Source organism: Gossypium hirsutum, chromosome D07, assembly GCF_007990345.1.
Source record: "Gossypium hirsutum isolate 1008001.06 chromosome D07, Gossypium_hirsutum_v2.1, whole genome shotgun sequence".
In the NCBI taxonomy this organism is placed as follows: Eukaryota; Viridiplantae; Streptophyta; class Magnoliopsida; order Malvales; family Malvaceae; genus Gossypium; species Gossypium hirsutum.
This window is the reverse complement of record NC_053443.1, coordinates 14,656,990-14,682,212: the sequence shown is the minus strand read 5'-3', so window position 1 is coordinate 14,682,212 and position 25,223 is coordinate 14,656,990. Positions and strand designations below refer to the sequence as shown.

Here is a 25,223-nt window from a genome sequence, read left to right as displayed (position 1 = left end):
AATGTGTTTAATATTTATTTAAGAATTATTGTAAATTATCTGATATGTCCGGTAATGCTCGTAACTCTATTCCGGCGACGGTTTGGGGTTAGGGGTGTTACAGGTTCATTACGAGCTAGAAGAACCAGCTGAGGGCTACGAAAGAGGTGTCACGGACAGCGAGGACGAAGTTCAGAGCGATGCATTGAAGAACGATGCTTGTGAAAAGGTTGCCCCTAGCATCTCCATAGTAACTCAGGAGAAGTGTTTGTGGGCACGGCTCACCTTTGGCACAGACCCACAAACACTTTCTCCCGAGTTACTAGATAACCTTGTTGCTACTGCTTTCGATACAGCCACTGAAGCAACTCTTGATAGGTTTCTTTACCTTGGTTTGCTATGGATATTGAAGAAGATTTTGGGGATAGGAACTGAGAAAAGATTAAAGGTAGCCTCCGAATCATTGAAAACTACATGAAAGAGGCCATTGAAGCACGCAAAAAAGCTTCATTAGATGATCTATTATCCTGTTTCATGAAGAAAAGAGATTGTTGAAGGTTGGTCAGCATGTAGCAAAGAAGCAAACAACAAGCAGGCCATGAAGATCGAGCCATGCAGAAGCTACTGCAGCAAGCACAACAGTTCCTATTTTGTTCATTTTGTAACCTTAAGTTGATGTAATGTATTTTAGTTCACTTTGAACTATGTTAGGTTAATGATTGATGTAATTAGTTGATGAATGAGCTGTTAACTCAGCTTTGTTTAAGTGTACAAGCTTGTTTTTTACAAGTTTCAATGTATTAGTTGCAGTAGGTAGCAATTAGGTGACCACATACTGATTTTGACAAGCAAATTGCTTGGTTTATGTATTGGCATTATGCCATTGATCAAATTGAATGAATTCTATCAATTTTTGTTCCAATACTCTTCACTTTTCTTTTCTTTTCAATTCCTTTCTTTTCTTTTCATTTTCTCTCGAGTTCTTTTGTTTCTTTAGCAAGCATCGAGCCTTGTAGCTCAAGCCATAAGCTAAACTTGTTTGTTCTTTGTGCCTAACACCAACAATTGGTATCTAGAGCTGTAATCTTAAGGGACCTGTTAGTTAGAACTATGGCCTCATCAAGCTTCTCTCCAACTGCACCACTAGTCTTCAATGGAGAAGGCTATCACATATGGGTGGTCAAAATGAAAACCTATCTGCAGGCATTCGATCTGTGAGAGGTGGCCAACTCAGATGTTGAACCAGAGCTACTCAGAGCCAATCCAATAGTGGCTTAGATCAGGCAGCATGCTGATGAAAGGACCAAGAGGCACAAAGCCATGTCTTGCATCCAGAACTCTGTGTCAGATGTGATCTTTACAAGGATCATGGCCTGTGAAACACCAAAGCAGGCCTAGGAAAAATTAAAAGATGAGTTTCAAGGGACAGAGAGGACAAGACAGCAACAGTTGTTGAATTTAAGAAGAGACTTCGAGAATTTGAAAATGAAGGAAGAAGAAACAGTCAAACAGTACTCAGACAGGATTATGGCTGTGGTAAACAGTATAAGGCTTCTTGGTGAGCAGTTCAATGAAACAATGATAGTGGAGAAGGTGATTTCAAACTTACCAGAGAGGTATGAGGCAAAATTTTCATCCCTTGAAGATTCAAGGGACCTGACCAGCATCTCATTGATAGAGCTGATCAATGCTCTCTATGCACAAGAGCAGAGAAGAGCTAGCAGACTGAAGGAGCACCAAGAAAGTGCCTTTCAAGCAAAAACCAAACCTATCTCGAGCATCTCTATTTACAAAGGCAAAAATACTTGGAAAAATAGGCCTAAGCCTGATGCTGCAAGAAGAGGGTACCAACCCTGCAGGCACTGTAAAAGGCCTGGTCATCCAGAAGAGAAATGCTGGTTTAGACCAAATGCACAATGCCAACATTGCAAGAAGAGGGGGCATGTTAAAAGGGTTTGTAAAAATAGGAGCAAACCAAGGAAGAAACAAGTACAACAACAAAAGATTGAAGCTCGAGTGGCTTAGAAAAGTAGTGATCATGAGGAGCAAGTCTTTGCTGTGTCATGCTCAGCTGGTCAGAAGAAGGGCTCAAAAGATTGGCTATTGGACATTTTTTAAAATTTTCTAATATTTTAATAATTTCTAACAATTTTAATAAAAAAATTACTACTCATTTTTGTTTTCCCTCACATGTTGCCTACATCATGCCTCAATCCATCCTTGTTAACTTCTTTCGCATCACCTATTCTAGACTAAAACCATTACTCATCACTTATTTTAAGCCACTAAACACTAAACTTATTGTCTTTTAAACCCTTTTCTTGGCACCAGGGGCAAAGCCAAGAATCTGATTGGGGGATGAAGTTTTAAAATTTTGGAGGCAAAAAAATAAAAAACTTAAAAAAGACTTAAATAAATAATTCATAACTAAAATGGACTGAAAATGTTATTCTACCCCCTAGGCAAGGGAGGCCCAAGGCCACTGCTTGCCCAGTTGCCCCCATTAACTACACTTCTATGCTGCACCCCATACAAGTCTGATCATCATTACATTTTCAAGTTCCCCACTAAAAATAAATCCTGTTAGTTCAAAACTTCGGTAAGGAAAATCTCGAACACACGATCGAAACTCGAACAAAAAAAGAAGAAATAGGACAGGCTCCAAGGCGTGTATCAAGCCACTATCTTTAAGGTTATATTCGCCCCTACCTACCTTTGGTGTGCAAATGAGTTCCAAGCAAATTAACCTCGAGGATACAATGAAGCCAATGACTATTTGCGTTTTGCACTGACGAGAATAGTCCACCATGCACTAAACAATGTATAACAAAAAACTCAATTTCTACAAACGATTTTTGCAGTAATACTTTATAGAATAATCTAATAATATTAGAAAATGAAGGAAGGAAAGAAAGAATATTAGAATTTGTTGATATGATTTCCAAATGAAATCCCATTCCTATTTATAGAAATTTTCATGTCTCTTCATAGAGACATATTTCAATAGGTGTCTTTATGAATAAATAAATAATAATAATTATTCATTTAATTTTGTAACTATTCAAATAATATTTTTTGAATAGTTATAATTCTTTTTTAAAAAATCAAATGATATAACTTTTGACCAATGACCAAAAGTTTTATCTTTTGATTAATTACACCCATTCATTTATAGTTATTGGGATACTATAAATATTTGAAAATGTTCCAACAAATCCAAACATTCAAAATAACATTTTTTAATAATTTTCTTATATATATATTTCACTCATTGCCTAAAGCAGTTGACACTGATTTTTTGCACTACTTCTGACACTACTCTTATACTACTTGCAAATATTGATTTTGAACTTTCACCTTGTTTTACCCAAACACTCTAAACTATCTAAACCGAGTGATCCAAAAAAAAACGAGTCACATCATGCATTATTGGTTGGTTTCAAATGGATATAACATGTCACACGATATGAAATGGTCGCTAGAACCAATGGGGTAAAATGTAAATATTCCAACTTTAGTAAATCTCAAATATTAATAATTCTATTTGGTCCTTTTTTAGCCTCTTTGTTAAATGAAAAAAATTTCTTTTTTGGCCCTTTTAGAATTTGAAATTTCAATTTTTTTCTTTTTAATACAAAATTTTTAAATTTTTATCTGGATACTCTGGCACTGAAGCAACTTTTGATTAGTATTATCTCGGAATTTGGAGCTACCTTATAGATTTTCAAGTTTGGTTTTGAGACCAACCTTTTGGTTAGGTCTCTTCTCTTCCAACAAGCCTAATAACACCAAATTAAATGGCAACAAACATTATCGTTATCACCTTGCTTACATTCCCTATCTAACATTATATATACTTTTGTCTCTCACATTCTTGAGCCATCTTTATAGAAGGAAATTCACCTGAGCAAGATGTTTGTATCTTAACTCTTTTATGACTTAATTAGCTTCCCCATACAATAAATAAAATTGGGTGGGGGAAATTCTCAACTTTGGGGGAGGGTTTTCCTTTTCTTACTTGGATTAATAACAAATTAGTAGTCATAAAAGTAGTTAGGAAAGAAATAAATGTCCAGAATAAATGTGCAGAAATTGTCCCGAACTAAATTTAAGGCTAGTAAAATAACTATTTTACCCTATTAGGATTTGAAATTCAAATTTGGAGAGTCTCTCTAATTTAAAATTTACCTTGATTAATAGAAAGTCTGAAGGTTTAAAACTCTCTCATCATATAATTATCTAGATTAATGAAAAATGACAATTATTTCCCATGAAAATTAATTTACCCACCTTTCCAAGTCCTAATCATTTATGAGAAAGAAAATGGTGAAGGATTCTTTTTATCTTCATTCCCATCATCTTGTCAAAAAATATCACCCCCTCAACCCTAAACAGTTTTTCTTGCAAAAATGAAATTTTTTTTGAAGAATTGTTAGAGTTGTATGACACAAATTCTAAGAGATTGCTTGCAAGTCAAGTTAAACAAAATATATTTTATTTCTAGAAGATTTAGTATTTATTAGTATAATATATTTAGCATTTATTAACATAGTTTATTTGAACTACTAATTTAGCCTATAAATAGGTTCTTTTACAACCTTAAAAAAAATACACCCATTAGAGATTAGAACTCATAACACATTTAGAGAATTTTGTGTTTACGTTTTGAGGGTTCTTTGTTGTCGGGTTTTCGAGGTTTACTTTTTATCTCCATCTTTTGTTCTCTTCGTTCTTTTGCCATTATAGTAAAATTATCTTTGCCCGTGGTTTTTTATCCTCTTTAGAGGGGTTTTTCCAGGTTAAATTTGTGTGTTCAATTTCTCAATTTATTCTGTTATTTTTTTTACTTGTTGCTTAATCGGGTCGATCCTAACAAGAATTATAAGTTTTATGTTGTTTTCTATAGGAAGAAACTTGACATATACCGTTGAAGGCATGAGTGTGCTCCTTTAGTCATTGGAGTTAAGAGAAACATTTACAAGTCATTCATATCTAAGAGAGATCCAGTGGAAGCCTTTAGGAGTTTTCAAAACATGAAATGTCATGAAGAGCAAAACTCAAGTGTTGCAGTTCACTCTTCATGTAGATACAATCCTATCCATTATGGAGGATGTTGTGCAGAACCATATTTGACTCCCAAAGATTCTGATAAAGAAGTTCACGCACATTTGATGTATGCTTTTGTTGTAGGTTTCAATACTAGTGTTATGGTTTGCAAAGATCTTAATTTATTTACGAAGTAGTTAATTAATTGTGTTTTTTGTTGTTTATATTTTGTTTTTTTTAGATTTGAGAATATTTACTTTTATTTATTTTGACTTTCCAGAAAGTTTTTTCTTCTCTCATTCAACAAGGAAGTTGATTATATAAATAAAAAAAATTGAATATGTAACACCCCTAACTTGTCTCCGTCGTTGAATTAGGGTTACGAAGCATTACCGTACAATCAGAAACAATTAAACATCACATCATTCAACATATTAATAGTACCATAAATTATTCATTTACATGCATATTGTCCCTAAATCCTCGAGGCCTTACAAATAGCTTAGAAACAATTCAAGACTAATCTGAAACAAAATGGAAAGTTTAGAAAAAAAGTTGCAAAAATTGGAAACAGGGGTCACATGGCCGTGTGGAATCACCCTAGGCCGTGTAACATTTGAACAAGGGACACATGGCTGTGTCCCATCCCGTTTCCTCACCCATGTAACTCTCTGAGATGTCCCATACGCCCATCTACTAGGCCGTGTGCTAGGCATATAACTCACTGACTTGGTACTCTAAGGAAACACAAGTGACACACGATCGTGTGACAGCTCGTGTCTCAGGACGTGTGAACCCAAAATTCACCTAAGATCAAACCATTTCATAACCAAACCATGCATAAACATCCAATCCATTTGTGCACACTTTCAAGGGACTCAAACATCATCCAAATACACTTAAACATACCATTCAGAACATCTTAACTTGCCTAATCCATAGACCATTCATGGGCAGCACAAACATACCAAAACATCAACTTTCAATACATGTCATTTTGTTCAAACATAAGAACCTAATTTAAACACTTACCAAAACACATCACATTTACCATTTTCAAGCTACCACTAGCATACCAAAATACCATACCTTTCAATTACCCTAAAGTAGTCAAAAAGACCTTACTTAACAAGCAATATAAGTTCTTCAACTAAACATAAACTTCAAAGACATAAACTTACTAAATCAACCATTTAATACATCCATGAGCTATCAATACAAAAGACCTATACGTAATAATATTATGATTTCCATACATGATAACCTAGCTCAAATATGAACTAAAACATGTCACAAGTAATCATTTTCAAGTCATCATCAACATGCCAAGATAACATTATAAATAAGCACTTTAAAGTAACCAAAATCACATAACTTGGTAAGGCATCAAAATGTACCAAACCAACATAGTTTTGCAAAGCTTATACATGCCAAAACACCATTAACACATACACCATAATACCATTACATATCACCCTATACATGCCATTATAAACCTTAGCCAAATTACTCAAAAACTATCGATTTGTCTACTGGATAGTGTGATAGGTCTCCGACGAGCTTCCAAACCAATCGAGCTTCCGAAAATCTATAAAGCAATGAAAGAAAACTACGTAAACAATGAATGCTTAGTAAGCTCGTATAAACTTAAAACATAACTTACCATTTCAATAATAAAATTTATAGAATAAGTATAAACCTTTACTAATGCCATAAGCTTAATAAAAGCCTATATAACACCATCAAACTCACAAGTTAATATACTTGTTCATGATACATATGAAATCAACCATGTATAAACATAATATTTAATTCATCATCATTACCATACGATCATGATTCATTCCATTTGCTTAGTTACTAATTCCAATATTACAGTTCAGAGATTAAACATAAACCATTACTAATGCCATGAGTTTAGTATAAGCCTATTCAAGCATCATTGAACTCACATGTTAATAGGTTCATCAACAACACATATAAACTCATTTACATCTTAAGTAATTTTTTAAGGTTATTTGTGGAATAAAAAAGATACATTGTTAATGTATTAAATACTAACCGTATTAAAAATATAAAGAAAATGCTCCTTTAATATTTGTTTAAAATTTTAATAAAATATTTAAAAATATAATGCTATTTAGCAGTTTTCTAATATTTGTTTTTACTACAAACAAAGTTAATTTTTTTTAATAATTTTTACAAGTATAAAATTTTAATTTTTTTTTGTAAATTACACATCAAAAAAATTATTACTTCTAAAAAATAAGTGCTGGGTCATTGAATGTGATTTTATACATTTAATTTTTTAAATTCTTTTTTTAATAATGTGTTTTTAATTTCCATAATTAGTATAAAGTAAAATGTGTTATTAAAACTTTTGAATATAATTAAAATATATTAATTTATTTAACAATTTAAATATAAGTGAATATTTAGTACACTAGTAGTGCATTTTTTTATCCCACAAACAACCTTAAAATTTTGACATGTATTTTTTTTAATATTTATTTTTTAATACTTTACTGTACCCTTATAGAATGCTTATCAACACCCGACCCTACTAATAGTATATCAAATAATTTCTCTTTAAATATTATAATAATACAAAAAATTCAAATAATAATTGAAACATTTTTATCATATTCATTGTAGAATATAGTTTTATTTCATATAATTAATACAACACTACATTATTCAAAATAATAAAACAATTTTTAGCATTATTAAAATATTTGTACAAACTATAAAAATTGATATATTGTAAACTCTTCACTATTTAATTTTTATTTATTCCCTTAATAGTGAAAAATTGACCATAATGCTTCCTAGGTAATATATAATTAACATATTTATAAATTACATGTATAAAATATAAAGTTATCTATTATATAAATAATTAAAAATTATTATTTAAATCTAAGTTAATATAATTTTTCTTTTTGTTAATGGAGACATGATAATTTAAATATAAATGAATTATAATATAAATTTTAAAATTTTTATTATTATATAAATTCACTTAATAAAGATTTTGTAATTGAGTTAAAATTCTTTTTTATAAGCATGATAAGTTTTCTTATAATTAAATTTAATTAACTAAATATTTTAGTAAAATTAAAAATCTTATTTATAAATATGATAAAACTTATAAATAATAAAAAAAATTAAATAAGAAATTTAGCAATATAATGAAAAACTTGAGCATCTTGCTTTTATATATAAAAAATGATAAATATAAGATTGGATAATCAAGACGGCAGTAAGTTTACAAGATTCACAGACTCAACTAACTCCTGTGGCGATGGCAACATTAAGAAGAAGCTAAAGTGTATTGGGTTAAGTGTCTTCTCTTTTTCCCCAATGTTGTACCGAGTGGTTGGGTGAGTTGGTAGGTTAATGCCCCTTTAAATAGATGTCATTAAGGAATGTTGGGAATGATACTTGCTTTTGATGCATCTATTTGGCTTTGTCCCACTTAAACTGTAGACCATAGCTCCGTAATTCATTGCTCATCTTTTTTGGAAGTTGAGAAATTTTATTGATAAAGCGAAGACGCTGAAAAATAAGATGCAAAAGCCGAGTAACACTGCCACTGTAGGCCCCATCATCCCAACATCAATACCGAAGGATGTTGATACATACTCTTTCACAGTGCCTTTAAATGTTGGTTCAACAATCATGGTTTCGACATCGCCAAGCTGAGAGCTGATAATACCCTTTAAGCTCCATGCAACAGGACAAATGTAATAGAACCAGATCCACCATCCTGGAATTCTCTGCACAAAATGGTAACAATAATCAACTAGAAATTTTACTATCACTTTTTCAATAAGATATCGACAGTAGATTATGCACTGCGTACTGGCTTTGGGACAAGAAAACCAGAGTGGAGATTCCATAAAGAGTAAAAGGCAGAAGAGAGGACTGATGCCGTATGCTGAGAAGGTGTGAGACCAACAGCCATCAAACCATAAAAGGTGAAATATGTGAAGGTAAGAAACATGAAGAGAAGATAAAGAAAAAATTTTCCTGCATAATATAACAAAAAGATTCATATAAGCAAAGTTGCATTTATTGGAGACGGTTGGTTCACAAAATTTTCTTGTAATTACTACTTGGTATGATCAGATATTGGATTCATGAAATAAATTTGATCCAAATATATATTTATCAAAAGAAAATTCATGTTTGTTTCTTGTTGTATTTGAAAGACAATTTGACTTCAAATAAATAGCATAAAATGGGGTTGTTAAAGGTAAATAAGGAATCTTACTGGCTGTTCTTTCAAAATTAATCATGAAATATGTGATGACTCCAAACAAAATTGTTTGAACAAGAATGTATGGGAGCTCCACAAGACCCTGTTCCACAAAAGAATTGGAGCAGCATGTGTTAGTACCTGCATTTTAAGGTCAAAAGAAACTATATACTGAACCAAATTTCCTTCAGGATCGCGCCAATTACCTGGGCTGCAGCATAAGAAATTGGAGCATAAAATCCTGCTGCTCTCTCTCTATAGAATACTGTTCTTTCGATGGATACAATTGGCTGTACTGAGGAAGCATTATTGACACCAAGAAATATGCATGAGGAATAAAGGGCACCCATAACCATAAACAAACCTTTAGTTGTATGCCTGCAGAAACAATATATACACCAAATGATTTATATTGTATTCGGTTTGTAAAACAATGGCAGACAAAATTTCAACTATTACCACGAAAATGGAGGTCCAAAATATGGACAACGATTTTGTTACACAGAAACATGAAATAACCAAAATTACTTGCCTCTGGTTACCAACATCCCAAAAGACGGAGCCATATATTAGTGCGCACACCATTGTGAAAACCAGTCTCACCAAGTTATAACGTGGACTTCTCCAGTACACAAGAGTTTGCTTCTTGAAGCAAATCAGAAACTGAGACAGTTGGTCTTGTGAATAGATGGAAGAAAACTTTAAAGGTTGTGAATCAGGTGGTGGAACACTCAAACGTGTAATGGAACCTTCCACTTCCCTGTAATGAGTATATCAAAATGTTTAATCATGTGGTCGAGAACAAGTTAAACCCACTAGTAACATGACATCGCAGTAATTACCTATATTGTTCAGAATTTTGGTATATATCTGCAAAGTCTCTATCAGTTCTCTGCTCTACTGCAGGGTTTGTAACCTCAAGCATCCAGGTTGCCGGGTTGTATCCATCAGGAATAGAGGGAATGCCATCAATGCTCTACATTAAAGAAAAGAAATATTAAAACGTAAATAATCACCATTCTGATCATTAGCGAATATGCTGAAATCTCGTAAATACCTAAATAAAGGTCCAAAGGAATGTGAATGCATTCAGTTTCCTTGGTGCATTGCAGTTATAGTCTTGCTTGGTCTCAAACTTGAATGCTAAGTACTATTTAAATTCAAAAACCTGAAAATAATGATAGTAAAGTCACCTGGAAATAGTCTATCAAAATCTGCGAGCGCACTCCAAGTTTCCCTCCGTATATAACCCGACCTCCTCGTTTCAAAAGCAGCAGCTAGATATGAAAATTTATAGGCAAACTTAGATGAACAGAAAAATATTATTTAAGCTTCTTAACCTAGCTATCGCAATGGCATTTAAAACATTATACTCAGATAAACCTCGTCGAATGCTTCAAAAATGTCAATACTGGGTTGATGAATAGTGCACACCACAGTTCTTCCAGTGTCAACAGTATTACGAACAGTTCTCATCACAATTGCTGCAGCCCGTGCATCAAGTCCAGATGTAGGCTCATCCATGAATATAATGGAAGGATTTGCAACAAGCTCCACCGCAATAGTTAAACGTTTTCTTTGCTCTGTTGATAAGCCACTGCTACCTGGTAAACCAACTATAGCATTCCTTAGTGTCTCAAGCTCTACCAAACGCATCACTTCTTCAACAAACTCCTATAGGTAAGTGTGCAAAAAAGAATATGAGAAATGCAGTGAAGTGAAACTAGACTAAGTACAAAACCAATATAAATTGATGAAAGGATTATGCAGCTCACAATTTTCTGGTCTTTGCTAATTTCTTTGGGAAGACGAAGACTGGAGGAAAACCAGAGAGACTCCTCAACTGTGACTTGAGGAGAATGTATATCATTTTGCTCAACATATCCTGAAATTCTGGCAAATGTTTCCTGTACCTTTGGGTATCCTGATATCTTAATATCCCCTTCAATGTATCCACCGGTTTTCCTTCCGGAAAGCACGTCCATCAATGTAGTCTTTCCCGCTCCGCTGGACCCGACTAAGGCCGTAAGAACACCTGGAGTGAATACTCCACTAACATTTGAGAGGAGCTGCAATCTCGTTTCAGGTATGCCTTGTGCACTCATTTCCTGAGATATTGGATAAAAGGAAAACAGGGAAATTGAAATGGATGGTATACACAACTGCAATAACAAAACCATGAGAGAATCATACCGCAGGCATATCCACAAAGTAATTGAGATTATGAAAAGTCATTGCTAATGGTTCAAATGGAAGAATCATTCCCTTCTTACTACTGCCCTGAGCAGATGGAGAAGCCGATTCCAACTCTACGTTTTCAGCTGCAAAGAATTTTTTTTTTTTGAATTTTGTGGAAGAATTATCAGAAGAATCCTTTAAAAGAGGCACAGAAGCCCTATATATCTATATAAAAAAAAAAGATGTTGCATATATCAGAGATGACTAACCACCACTATTTTCCGTGTCATCAGGTACAATTGCCGGAGCTTGACCTAAAGCTATCGGGAAGAGAAAAAAAAACGGATACAAGAGAATCTTGAAATACGTACATAATAAATAAAGAGTTGGGAATTAATTTAATAAATAAAAGGATAACCCACGATTCAGGTAGGCTAGGGCCAGAGTCACAATGATGTTGAAAAGCAGGGCATAACCTATTAACACACCAACTCCAAGCCAATACCAATATCCAGCAGAAGGTAGAGCATGTGAATGAAGCACATTGTATCCAACTGTATTGTTTCCAGTAGCAGATATCTGAAAAATGTCTCCACAATTACATGTCTAGCATATCGATCATTATCAATAAACAGAAAATTGATGCAAGCAAGTTGATTAATGCACCTTTTTCCACCTCGTGGCTGTGAATTCATTAACAGATATTGCTCTTTGCGCATACTGTAACGGTGATAGCCATGTAGCCCAAACCCACCATGGCTTAATCTGGTCTGAAAGATGAATAAATCAATGAACATCAATAACATTTTTATCTTCTATTCACAAGTGAATTATCACACAGCATACCTTTAGGCATAAGAAATCCACCCATTAACATTACAATTAAAAGTGCAGCTGAGCCGAAGGTATTGGCGACGACTATATCTCGAGCAAGAGCAGCCAAGGTTCGAAATAGACCAATTGACATTTGGTGTACTACAAATTTTAATAACAGGAAGCGGAAAAATCTGAGTCCAAAAACAAGAAGTAATTAGAAAAAGATTCCTGATAGTAAAAACCTAATGTGCGAGAGTGAAAGAGGAGATACCTCCCAGCAGAAGGGGCAAAACCAACAGTGAAGTACAAAACACAAGACCATACTACAGCCTCAAAAACAGAGTAAGGTACACGTATAATCCAACTGACGATAGACCATACCCATGGAGGATGAAATAGATTATCTCGTTGTTTGTAAAATACTGGGAGTCGAAATATCATAAGGGGTAGCTCAGTAAATCCATTAAACATCAAATGCACCACCCCGAAGTAAAGGCATGAGAGGTAGAGGTTGCCATCATTCTCATCTCTAGGATGTAGTCTTGTTCGGAAAAATAGTGTGCTCGTCACAAATGCCACAAATGCCACCTTAAACGTGTATTACGTAGATTCAAAAGTGAAAACCAAGAGCAAAATTAAACTTCAAAGTAAAAGATTATGTAAAAATTTCATTGTCCTAAGTTCTTACGTGATAGCAGTCAAGCGAAGAAAAGATGAAACTGTAAAAATCCTCAAATCATAGATTGTTCCTCAAATCATAGATTGGTTTTTTTTTTCTCAGCAAATAAAAAGTTTTTTATTAAAAAATCACAAAAAAAAAACGTCATGAAACTAGAAAAATAAATGCCAAAAAGAAAAAAAAATGATGGCCGCAGCAACACCATCTCCAAAAGCATAACACAACTATTAAAAACCACACCATACCCAAATAATACCAAATAATAAACCTAAAATCAGATCTTTACATAAAATATTTATCACTTGTCACTCATGTATCCTATTATCTCAAATGAATTGTCAATTTAATAAGGAATCACAAAAGAGACTAGCAAATCTATCAAATGATGACATATGACGAGTTCAGTTAAACTCGTACAAATACCCCTCGCGACCCTAAAGCTAGGAGACTAACTCATTGCCCTCTCCTAACTCCAACTGTGCAATCTTCTTCCCAAGCTTCTTCTCCTTCATAACCTTCTCTATCACTCAAATGCTACGACTCTCCCTCCAGATAGGATGAATCGACCATAACCCCCTCCACGCCATATTTTGGTATTAATAGTCATCAATTCTTCAACCACTCCGTTTTCATCCCTTGAGATGGCAAGCCCACCATTCTCCAATTGCCAATGAATCTTCTACTTTGTTCCTTAAAATTTTCTTTTGTTTTCATTAATAGTATCTTATAGTGCCTTAATCAAATCTTCTCACACTTTCTGGTTCTTCTTTTTTTTTTTTCTATTTTCCCCCTTCATGCCTTTAGACATTCAATTGCTTTGTAACTTTTAAAAATCTTTGTCGATTTCCTTTATATACCCGATTGGCTTTCTCCTATTTCTTTTCCCCGTCACCACTCCCTCTCTATAATTATTAATATGGGTTATCTCCTTTAAACCATTATAAACAGGATCTGAAGAATCTATAGCCTCCTCATCCAACCAATAATTGTCAGCTCCATAATATGGAATCACTGAACCTACTACATTTAAACCAGTCTGATTCAATTGCTCAATAAAGGGCTAATTCTAGCATAATTCATCTTGAATATTCAATACAAAACTTACACCATCATCAGCTGGATTACAAGCCAAATAAGGTTGCAGGATCGTGCTTTAGGCTCTGCTTCGTATCTAGGACGAAAAAGAGTGAGGAATGATTAAACTAAAAATTAAGAAAATGATTATGAATCTTAACCATTTGATTAACAAACTTATCATCCATACTATCAGCAAAGCCTAAATGCTTTCTCGCCAATTTTCTTGGGCCCCACTTGTATAAAGGATCAAGTCAGCCAATAAAACTTATCCATAATATATCGAATTTTGTTTTTTTATTTTTATCTTTTAAGCCATGAACGTAATTATCAGTAATGCTATCATCATTTACGTTCCCCCATAACAGTAAATGTGTCGCAATCACATGCCTTTTCGCATAGTTTTCGACTTATCTTCAATATATTCAAACTCTCGATTTGACTGACCATCTTCCCCCTCCTTCCTGATAAACATAGGTATGCTATTTCGTATGATTCAAGGCTACCTTACCTTGTTGATATTTACAAACTTTACCGAACCATAACTACTGGCTCCACCTTGATAATTTTGACCTCATGAATCAAGTTTTCACATTGTAGCCTTATCACTTCACCAATCCTTGACTTTCTATTAGTGACGATTTAAATGTTACCTCTGACAAAAGAATCCAAGTATCTAGTACCTGTGTCAGCTCTAATAAATTCTCCAAACTTCTAGACAATGTTTGTGAATGCTTGTATTTTCCAAGTGCTAATTGGAATATCATAAGAGGATATCCAAGGAATCTTACTTTTAACTTTAATGTTTTCAGACCACCGTACAATTTTCTTAAACACCTTCCTTAAAACAAATTGCTATGAATCGTTGAAAGAATCAACAACTTTTGTAGTTTGCACCTCATTACAGTAAAGCAAGACCATTTTTTTGAAGATTCTTCTCAAGAATATATCCCCTCAACTCTCGAATCATCCGAATTAGTTTCGATTTTGCTAATCACAAAAAGGGTATTGCACCATCCCATCCAGTATCGCTTCAACTATTTGAGGTTACCTGAGACACTTGTTTTTGGGTACTAAAGATCCTGACAATAGCACTGCAAGGGAGCAACATTCCTTGTAAGAGAACTTCTTAAGCGTGCAATTCTTAGGCAGCATTTGTTGACACCTCTACTTGGGATCAACCTTCATATTCGGAAAGCTGTGAAGATAATCTTGGGAACAACTTTCATATTGGAAAAAGTTGTGAGTCTAAGCTTAAGAAGATTGGCTAGATTTTTGGTTTGGCTCACTTAGCTTGGAAGCTCATATATGAACACTATTAAGAAGTTGCTTCTCAACCTTTCTCTATAAAATAAGTGCTTCCTGCCCTCTCCTCATAGAACAAACTATGCTTCCTCTTATGTAACTGTCATTGTACCGACCACCTATATAACTCTCTCCCACTATCCACGTTCAATAACCTCCTTTTCTTCTACTATCCATTATTTATTCCACGTTCACCTACTTTCTTAATAACCTCCCTTTCATTACTTTGAAGGGTTACAAATAAAGAATCAGATGTTTCATTCGGGGGGCTTTTTTATTTTTTATTTTTAAATTTAAGCCTGTTGTTTTAATTTTCTTTGCATCTTTCTTCAATTTTTCTTCGTTGCGATTTCTTCTCTTCAAACTTTTTTTTGTTTTGTTATGTTACGTTACACTGATTCAATATGAGGTCTGACTTTTCCTCATAGTTTAATTCGTTGGTTGGTAAGTTTGATTTAAAGTTTTGGTGTCGAAAGTTCTTCGACATAACTTCAATTTTGGAATGTTAGTTTTTAACGATTTGACTATGAGTTAATCATTTGCTAGATAATTGTTTATCGTTTAGGGGCAGGAACTCAACCTTGTTGCTTCTCCTTCGAATTGGTATCAAGTGGGTACGATAACCCAACTTTCCTTTTAAGTTTAGGAGTCGAAAAACTATTTGTCGACTTCATATGGCCATGTGGTAGGCCGTGTAATTTACTGTTCGCAAAAAAACCAGACTGTCTGTGGTTATGAATTGTGTAGGGTTCACATGGGCTAGTGACATGGGCATGTGTCTTGGCCGTGTACCTCACTGTTTGCGAATTAGGACCACACAGGCAAATAACACAGGCATGTGTCAAGCCGTGTGGGATACACGGGCATGTACTAGACCATGTGGAGTCGCACGGGCCAGTTCTCCAGGCCGTGTAAAACTACACGAGTATGTGAAGTAATATTTAGAACTTGTCCTTCGGGCCACAAGCGTCATTCATAACAAACGCAGGCCTGCCGTAAGGTCCGTGCGATCTGAATTAGACTATATAACTTGATATCCGATAATCTGACGATGAACAACTTGGGAACGATACATGTGCCTGCTATGTTGAACCTAAGTACGTAGGAACTATCAGAACGTAATGTGCTAATGTATAATGTATGGGAATTATCCAAGTATGATCTATATTCTATTAAGTTTGTTGGTATGCCTCTGCGCTATTCTGTTGATGAAGAATATGCGATATTTGAAAATGTTGGATTGATTGTTACTGATTTTGATTTATAGCCCTTTACATGATTCTGTTGATAAAGAATATGCGATAACTGAAAATGTTGGATTGATTGTTACCGATTCTAATTTATAACCGTTTATGTTACTCTATTGATGAAGAATATACGATATCTGCATATGTTAAATTGCTTGTTACTGATTCTGATTTATAATCGTGCATGTGACTTCATAGAAAATCTGATATGATCTGTTGAGGTTTGATCAATTTGTCTTACAAAACATGGGCTTCCATGTCTACTGATTCTGTTATTGAATGATAGCATGACTTACATGCTCATCACTCTGATTCTTATATACATGCCATGATACACTGCATGGGACTTGGGTTGATGTGAAAGAAGGAAGTTTCTGGTAGTTTAATTATTTGCATTATCTGGTGGTTTATCCACAATTTTGCTCTGGAAACTTGACTGTAATGTAGTGGTTTGACGACATATGTCTGATCAAACAACTTTTAACTACAAATATTATGGTGTCACTGTCCACAGTTATCTGTTGGTGTGATCTGGCCGGACGAGTCCTAGGGAAACTCTATTTGGTATGTAGCGGAGTTGGGTAGGACATTTTCTGATAAATCTGCATTCTAATTTGTTTGAAAAATATTGCATCTGCATAAACATACATGTTTTGTTCTGCTCTATTATGTTCTACTTTGTCTTATTCTGGTTGATGTGTATTGTTATGTTATATTTACATTATGGAAATCTCTGGGATACCTACTCTATTTCATTTTGTTCTTATACTTGTTATCATATTCTCCGTGTTACTCTAATTTATGTATTACATTTTGTTAATTGTAATTGATGTTGGTTATACACTGGGCTTTCTAGCTCACCCTTGGTTTATCTTTGTGTCTTCAAGTAAGTCTCTGACTTAGGATTGGATGGCATGTGGGAGCTTGGATTGTTTTGCTATAATGTAAAAATGTTCCTAATATTTTGGGTTTGAAATATGTTTCTGAGTTCATCTTAGTTTTTGCTAAATTTGTTAGTAGTTAATAATTTTTAACACGTAACTACAAAATCATTCAAGTCGACAAAATGGATTTCGGTTTTCAACGTTAAACTCCAAAAATATTTTTCCGCCATGAATTAAGTAAAATTTTGAATTTTTTTGGATAATTGCTAAATCAATTTTCGACGTATTGATGTAACTCCTCCAGATTTGGTCTTAACTTCTAAGCCGGATTTGGGTGTTACAAAAAGTAATCTTAGAAGATTTTTAATCTAATAGGATTTGATTTTGTAACCTTTGAGATTGTGTAAATTCCTTAAATGTAGATAGGCTGGATCTCATCTGTCAATGTAAAACTAGCTATATTGTTGGATTTGAAGGAGATCAACTATAAATAGAGAGCCTCCCTCTCATTTTAGATCATCCATTGAAATATATTGTTTTGTATTCTTTGAGTGAAAGAATATATTGAGAGCATCTACTCAAACACTTGCCATGCATTGCTTTTTTGTGGCTATTATGTTCTTTTGAGCCTTCTTTTGTCTTAAGTTTCTTTCGTTATATTTTTGGTGCTTTTTGCTATATTTTCGGTGACTTAGGCGCATTCAGAGCAAAGAAATCACCTAAGGTCGGACGAATTGCGAGATGAAAGGTCTAGCCTCGTGACACTAGATTGTAACGTCTCCCCTCTTTAATAAAAAAAGCCTTTACAAATGTTAATTATTGGATCTTCTTGCTTTGAGTCGATTCATTTAATTTATTCAAGTCATTTGCAACATTCTCTATGTTGTGCTCCATATCATCCATATGTGATACATGCACGGATGAGGTGAAATTTATTAAATTCCATTCACTGAAGCTGCCAATTTTTAAGTTTAAGAAATCAACAGACTTGTAACGACTTTTTCAATGGGATCCAGGTATTTTTGCATTGAGATGTCTTCATGGCGTTCGAAGATCTATTCTTAGCTTCAAAATGCACTTTGAATCACTTGATTTTGAGTTTGGGAACTTAAGTTATGATTGTTTTAATGAAGATCGCGCGAGTAGAATTTCTGGACAGGATTATAGCGAAAATTATGAGTTTTGGGCTTTTAATTTGAGTTTAAATCATATTAAGTTCGGTTTTTAGGCTTAATTTTTTATTATATACGAGCCAAATATTTTTTTATTAGGTTTTATTATTTTATTAATCATTTATTACGAATTTTAGATATTGTTTAAGTATTTCAAGTTGTTTAGGAGTTTGATGTTTCTTAGTCAAATAAGAAAGTTTAGATTAAAACTACTTCTTATTTAGATTAATTAGAGTTTCAGTATACTTTAGATTTTTATTTGGATGTACTTAGTTAGCCTATATAAAGGCTTATTCATTGTTCATTAAGCAGACAATTGTTTTCGTTAATAAAGCTTTCGACTCTGGGAGTTTATTTCTTTGGGCAAGATTTTTTTCTTATGATTTTCAGAAATAGTTTTCTGCTAGATTTTCTTCAAGGAGTCGTGGGAATTCATTCTTCACACTTCAAATTGCCAAGGATTATTTCTTGGAGGGTTGATTAGAGTCATTAATTGAGTTTGTTGGGATTTATATCTCAAGGATTCAATTGGATGTTAATCCTACTATCCATCATATCCATCGATTTACTCGTCCATCTTCCACTTGTTTTTTTAATTTCTATTTCTTATTTATTTCTTATTTTTATTTTTATTTTTATTTTTATTTTTTTATTCACAAATTTCTTCTTTTTCTATTTTTTATTTCTTTATTACTAAATTTTTTTATTTCTTCTTTTCAGATCAGATCCAAATCTTTCCTTTTCGAGTCAAACAACTTGAATTCAATCCTTCTTCTACTTCCTCTGCTTCAATCTCTTATCAATATGGATTGCGCCATCAACAACCTTAACCACTACTTTTACTTCTAGCATTTCCTTTACAAAGGCGACTACTGTGTCACCATCTGAATTCAATAAGTTTTTTTTACAAAAGCTCTACCTTGGATTAAATCTGGCAAGATTTACCATTGATGATTTACTAAAGAATTTGTCTCTATTGAAACTACGAATCGCCTAATATGCTTTAGCAATAGTTAGAAAAAACAAACCTTAACCCATTATCCATATTTTATTCCCAATGATGAAAATATCAACTATCCTGCCATACTTTCTACAATTTTTTATTAGCCATGTTTGACGCACTGTCATTGATCAAAATAATTTATACTTTATTTCACCTTCATTAATAATTGATTTCGCCATTTTCTTAAAAACAGCAAAGATGCCACATTGTATGAAGCTATAGTTCTATTGGTCTTGCCTTCCTCTATTAATAATTTATTGCAGCACTATTATTGTTGCGATAAATTGGAGAACATGAATTTGAACGCATTTAAATGTATAATTTTTTCTACTTCAAGGAATAAGGTTTTAAGTAAATTAGGTATAGCATAAAAAAATAGTGGTAATTCTAAATTTTCAAGTGGTGGTCATACGGTTCATACCTTCAACATTAAATTAGGTTAAGAAATAGGAACACCTAAATTTGTCGACCTTTTACATATACCCATCACTTTCAAGATTCAAGACAGAAAATTTGAGTAAAATTGGTACTTAGAGAAAAATAGGAGTTGCCAATAAGGTTGATAACTAAACAACATATTTTCTTACATTTTGTCCAAGAGTTCTTTGTGAACCAATGATTTTGTAACTTAGCATTGAGATAAGTACAAAGGAAAATAACTAATAGAGTTCTTTAACTTCTGTTCTTATTCCTGGGTTGCTGGAACCTTTCAACAAAAGCTAGTTTTTCATTAGAAATTCTAATAACATGATTTTCTCTTATGTAAAAATTTAGTAGTAATTAAACAATTTCACTATGAGTTGGTTGGAGTGAAACAATGATGGTTAAGAATCAATGTCACATTATGATGTAAATTTCAAAGGTAAACATAATAAGTGCAAAAGTGGAAGCAACCTAAAGCATACCTGGCATGTCCTGAAGATGTAAAGGAAACGATGCCTAGTGATCAGTAGTTTTTCTCGTGCAAAGCACGATTTTAAAAGTTCCCATTTTGGTGCAGCATATTTTGTTTTGGACAAAGCTGAAGGATGGATCCGAGATTTATCATATGGAACATTAAGTGTTGACTCTAGAGACCTTCCAAATCTAGAATTTTTAAATGCATCCGCCATTTTTGAAACAGGAATGAACTCATATGGCTTCGATGGATCAACCCAGTATTGAGCTTGATCTTTTTTAGAGGTCACCTAACAACAACAACAACAACTAGTTAGGCAAGTACCTAAAGAATATCTAACCATAAATATAGCTATTGAGATATGAATACCTCTTGAAGAAAATCTGCAACACCCTTACGCGGTGGCAATTTGAATCCTAATGACTCAAAGAATTCCAAAACATCTTCTCGAGGGCCTTGATACACCATATATCCCTCAGATATGAACATTATATTGTCAAATAGCTCATATGTCTCCGGTGCAGGTTGTAGTAGACCCATGAGTACAGTTCCTTCCATTAGATGAACAAAATTTTTCACGCATTTTACAATTTGGAATGTTGTAGAACTATCAAGTCCAGTGGATATTTCATCCATAAAAAGAGTTTTTCTCGGCCCAACAATCATTTCTCCTGCATAGGGACAATACCATAATCTATCTAAACTAAAAGTCAAATGATAACCTTAAGTAAAGTCTTTATTTTTTAATTAATTAATATTGCATTATAAGATATTAAAAACAATCTCATGCTTCCAAGGATTTTAAGAATAGAAATGTAACTTTGTATATAACTGCAAATGTGGATAATGCAAGCGATAAGAATCTTAATTGGCAAAATTCAATGATGAAAAAATTGTATCAAAAGAGACACCTGTAGTAACTCTTTTTCTTTGTCCACCGGAGACACCTCTTTGCATGTCACTTCCGACGACTGTTTCTGAACATACGTCAAGGCCAAGCACTTTTAAGATATAATCTGTTGAAATGCTATGCTTTTTACCCCCGACAGATGATGCCTGTGAAAAATTAAGTAAAAGAAACAAGTTTGTAAATAATAATAATAATAATGAGAACAATTGCACCGATAGTTCTCATAACTTTTTTATTCTTTAAAAAAACTGACCTTCATGAAAGCATCAATCTCCGGAGTTGGGCGTATATTATTTTCTGTTTCTAATTTGGTTAATTCCTTCATACACCCTGGAAGTATATATTTAGTATTAAAGAGAAGTAGTAAAATAAAACAAATGTTAGAAGCAAAACATGATCATTGTTTATGTAAGATATGGTGGAGGAGATTAAAGGCAGTTCACATGATGGTGCTAAGAGCCATTAGTGTAGGTTTTAGGAGAGTTGGAGAGTCGAGTGTGCTTGTGATCACTAACTACTATTTGTAGTAAACATTTTATTATTAATAATTTTAAAAAAACTGAGATATTTCTTTTTCAATGAGAAAAATGTTTTTTAATGAAGTTTAACACTTATGTAAATTGATGGAATACATAAGGCTTTACAAGTGAAATGTGGAAAGTTATAATTATGAGATCCCTATGCATTAAAGTTGTGCTGCCAAAATCATTCTTGGCCATTGTATTGTCAAAACATGACATAAAAATGCTTAAAGGTCGGCATTTGTTAAACCTCCATCCATGTAATACATATAACTGAACTCATAAGTTGAATGATAGGATACTTGGGGACAACACGTGAGTGCTTGTTACAAGAATAAGTATACTAAAAATGACTCACAATGAGAGTTGCATTTGATATTTCACTCAAGTATTTTTTGGAAATAATCTCATGTGTTAGTAGTGTAAATAAACCTTAGACTTGTGGCATCGACTTGTTTAATATGTTGAGTGATATACTCTTATTGATCACGAAATGGGTCTACAATGACAAATGCTTAAGGTAGGATGTTTTGGATATAACATAACACGGAAACTTTCTCTGGGAAAATAGATATTACCCCAAAAAATGCGAAAAACTAAACACCTAATAGTGTTTTTTAGAACAATCTCATTAGATGTTCTAATCATATCTGCTCTTTTTAACACAATACCTAGAACTACCCATAGCCCCTCCTCAACCCAAAAATAGGAGGATAATGCGCTTCAACGCACTCGAACCCACGTCCTCTTGTACTGACAGTAATGCCCATACCAATCGAGTTAAGACTCAATCAGCTTAAACATCAAATAGTTAGAAGTTTAATTTTTATAAAGTTTAAAAAAATAAATTAAGGTTAGAACTTTATTAAATCTTAAATGTTTAATTTAAAATTTATCTTTATTTAATGAATTTATAAAAAAAAAGTTATGGAATCTATTAGTTTTAAAAAAAATTGAAATCCATGTTGATTTGAAAAGTTGGTAGTTATCGAAAATACTTTTGTAGATTACAATTCAAAATTAAATTTGTTTTTTAACAATCTTATTATAGGTTCTAATCATAAACATTCTTTTTGAAACAATGCCTAGAGCTATCCATAGCACCTTTCCAACCCATAAATAAAAGGATAATATGCTTCAACGCACTCGAACACACGTCCTCCTGCATTGGAAACAATGTCCATGCCAATCGAGTTAAGACTTAATCGAAATTTTTTTTTAATCAAAGTAATTTGATTTTGGTCAAGTCTAATTATATTACGATTTTCTTTATTTAAATTACATTTGAGAAATTTTGAAATTTCCAAGTTGATTATATAGATCTAATGTTAAATTAATATGTTCAAAATTATTATGAATGTATGATGGATGGTTATGGGCATAAGATATGAATGGTTTATCTATGTTTTATGATATTTATTTGGAATAGGGTATGCGCATCTTGCCTTATTTTTTTTACCTCGGGTTGTGCAATTCTCTTATCAAATGCAACTCAAGGTTTATTTATTTTCAACCTAATTAGTTATTGATGATTTTTCATCATATAAATATGTTTTTTCCAAGTCGAAAAACATTACCTTGCAACAAAATAGCCCATCCTCTTTGATGAAAGTTTTCTTCTCTTAATCTTCTAAAGCCAATAGGATTTGGTTATAGTTTGGGAACACACCTATGAAACTTAAATGTTTGTGCCCTATTGATGCATCAACTAGTTTTCAATCATTAGGACTAGGAATCTACCTTTTAGGCAAGCCTTGTTAAAATTCTTAAAATGCATATGCATGCACAACTTTCCATTATCCTTTATCACCATTGGCAAATTTGAAAGCCACTCAGGCATACCACCATTGATGAAATCAATTTCTAAGAGTTTTCACACCACTCTTTGACCACTTGGATTATTTTTGCAAAATCCTACGCCTTTTTTATTTGACCGCGAGGTTGACATTTAAAGAGTGTGTAATGACTACGTGTCAATATTTGACATGTTGGAAATTGTAGATTGCAAATTCATTATTATTCATGAGCACTTATTAGAAAGTGATGATTTATTCAATGGATACATTTGATTTCCATTAAACATAATTCTTAGAAAAACATATCCCATGAAAATCAAATGTAAAGGGTTGTGACTCTTCAAAATAGTGTCCATTGAGTGTATATAAATAAAGGGTCTATGTTGCTCACAAAGATATTACAATCAATTCTATTTTTCAGAAATTAGAGTAAGAGTTAGGGAATTCCTCGATTTTACTAATCAAAGGAAATTCAAAAGCTTCGCTGTATCCCAGGAGGAATTTTGTCTTAACCCTCTAGCAACCTTGTGTGGGGGCAAATAGTTCTCTTTGGAAAGTGTCACCCATGCCTCGAAGTTTACTATTTAATTCAATATCGTCTCCGAATCTATCTTCTCCACTCAAAATTTCCAACATGATACATTTTTTGTTGACCATATAATCACATCAACATTCTCTCTAACCAGGCCCTTTAAGATGCATTTCTTGTTCTTGAGGAAGGTAGAATAGATTTGAGTTACTCTTTTGGGTCGTTATGGTAGAGCTATAAATCTTCTATCTACCCTTTAAATTATACTTTAAATTGGTTCATCTGACCCCAAACATCCAAACTTCCCAACCTCATCATGCTCTCAGTAATTATGTTTACCTAGGTTTTTATTATCATTTTCTCCTAGCTTTTTTCTTTGTCATTTTCCAAAAAGATTATGTTAGTGATCTTTGTCTTCATTAAGTTAATTGGAAAAAAGTAATGTGGAACTATCTCACCATTTTTTTTTAGATTACATATACCCCAGTTTAGTTAGGGTTGGGAATATCACCTTCATGCAAATGGTCACCAGAAGTAACTTGGTCTTTTGCATTAGTCGTTAACCAAAAAAGGGATATGTTGATGGCTGGTCCATGAAATGAAATTCTACCATTATTGTTGTGGTATGCCTTCAATCACCCATAGTAATTAGAAGGGTGATGGATACCTTCACCTCGATGGATTGTTCAGTGAAATCAAATATAATGTTCTCCCTATTAAATTACTTTTTTTGAGAGGTCCTCTTCTCGAAACCTTTCAGTGCAATACTTCATCTATGTTATCACTATATGCTAGTATAACCTCTAATGATTGCTCAACATGATCATATCGTAATCTTCTTTTAGTTTCCATTTAGTTTGTTTCTTTGGCGAATTTGCATCATTATATGGCACTTTAGTTAGTTTTTTATTTTCGTTTCATAAAT

At 33.2% G+C, this 25,223-nt stretch overlaps 1 protein-coding gene across 2 annotated transcripts in view; it reads right to left on the bottom strand.

Moving 5' to 3' along the window:
* Window positions 1-8,214: 8,214 nt before the first annotated feature.
* LOC107954191 (ABC transporter G family member 31) overlaps window positions 8,215-25,223 on the bottom strand; it is a 36,100-nt gene continuing 19,091 nt past the window's right edge. For both annotated transcript variants that reach the window (XM_016889680.2, XM_041097559.1), the window contains 19 exons: window positions 21,706-21,782; window positions 21,454-21,598; window positions 20,912-21,213; window positions 20,550-20,831; window positions 12,552-12,868; window positions 12,311-12,471; window positions 12,131-12,234; window positions 11,887-12,043; window positions 11,734-11,784; window positions 11,480-11,607; window positions 11,062-11,394; window positions 10,670-10,960; window positions 10,480-10,563; window positions 10,129-10,262; window positions 9,819-10,046; window positions 9,493-9,664; window positions 9,302-9,389; window positions 8,891-9,057; window positions 8,215-8,804 (listed from right to left, as the gene is read on the bottom strand). In XM_016889680.2, the coding sequence (XP_016745169.1) occupies window positions 8,538-8,804; window positions 8,891-9,057; window positions 9,302-9,389; window positions 9,493-9,664; window positions 9,819-10,046; window positions 10,129-10,262; window positions 10,480-10,563; window positions 10,670-10,960; window positions 11,062-11,394; window positions 11,480-11,607; window positions 11,734-11,784; window positions 11,887-12,043; window positions 12,131-12,234; window positions 12,311-12,471; window positions 12,552-12,868; window positions 20,550-20,831; window positions 20,912-21,213; window positions 21,454-21,598; window positions 21,706-21,782 (3,488 nt within the window). In that variant the 3' untranslated portion in view covers window positions 8,215-8,537. The remainder of the gene's footprint in view (window positions 8,805-8,890; window positions 9,058-9,301; window positions 9,390-9,492; window positions 9,665-9,818; window positions 10,047-10,128; window positions 10,263-10,479; window positions 10,564-10,669; window positions 10,961-11,061; window positions 11,395-11,479; window positions 11,608-11,733; window positions 11,785-11,886; window positions 12,044-12,130; window positions 12,235-12,310; window positions 12,472-12,551; window positions 12,869-20,549; window positions 20,832-20,911; window positions 21,214-21,453; window positions 21,599-21,705; window positions 21,783-25,223) is intronic.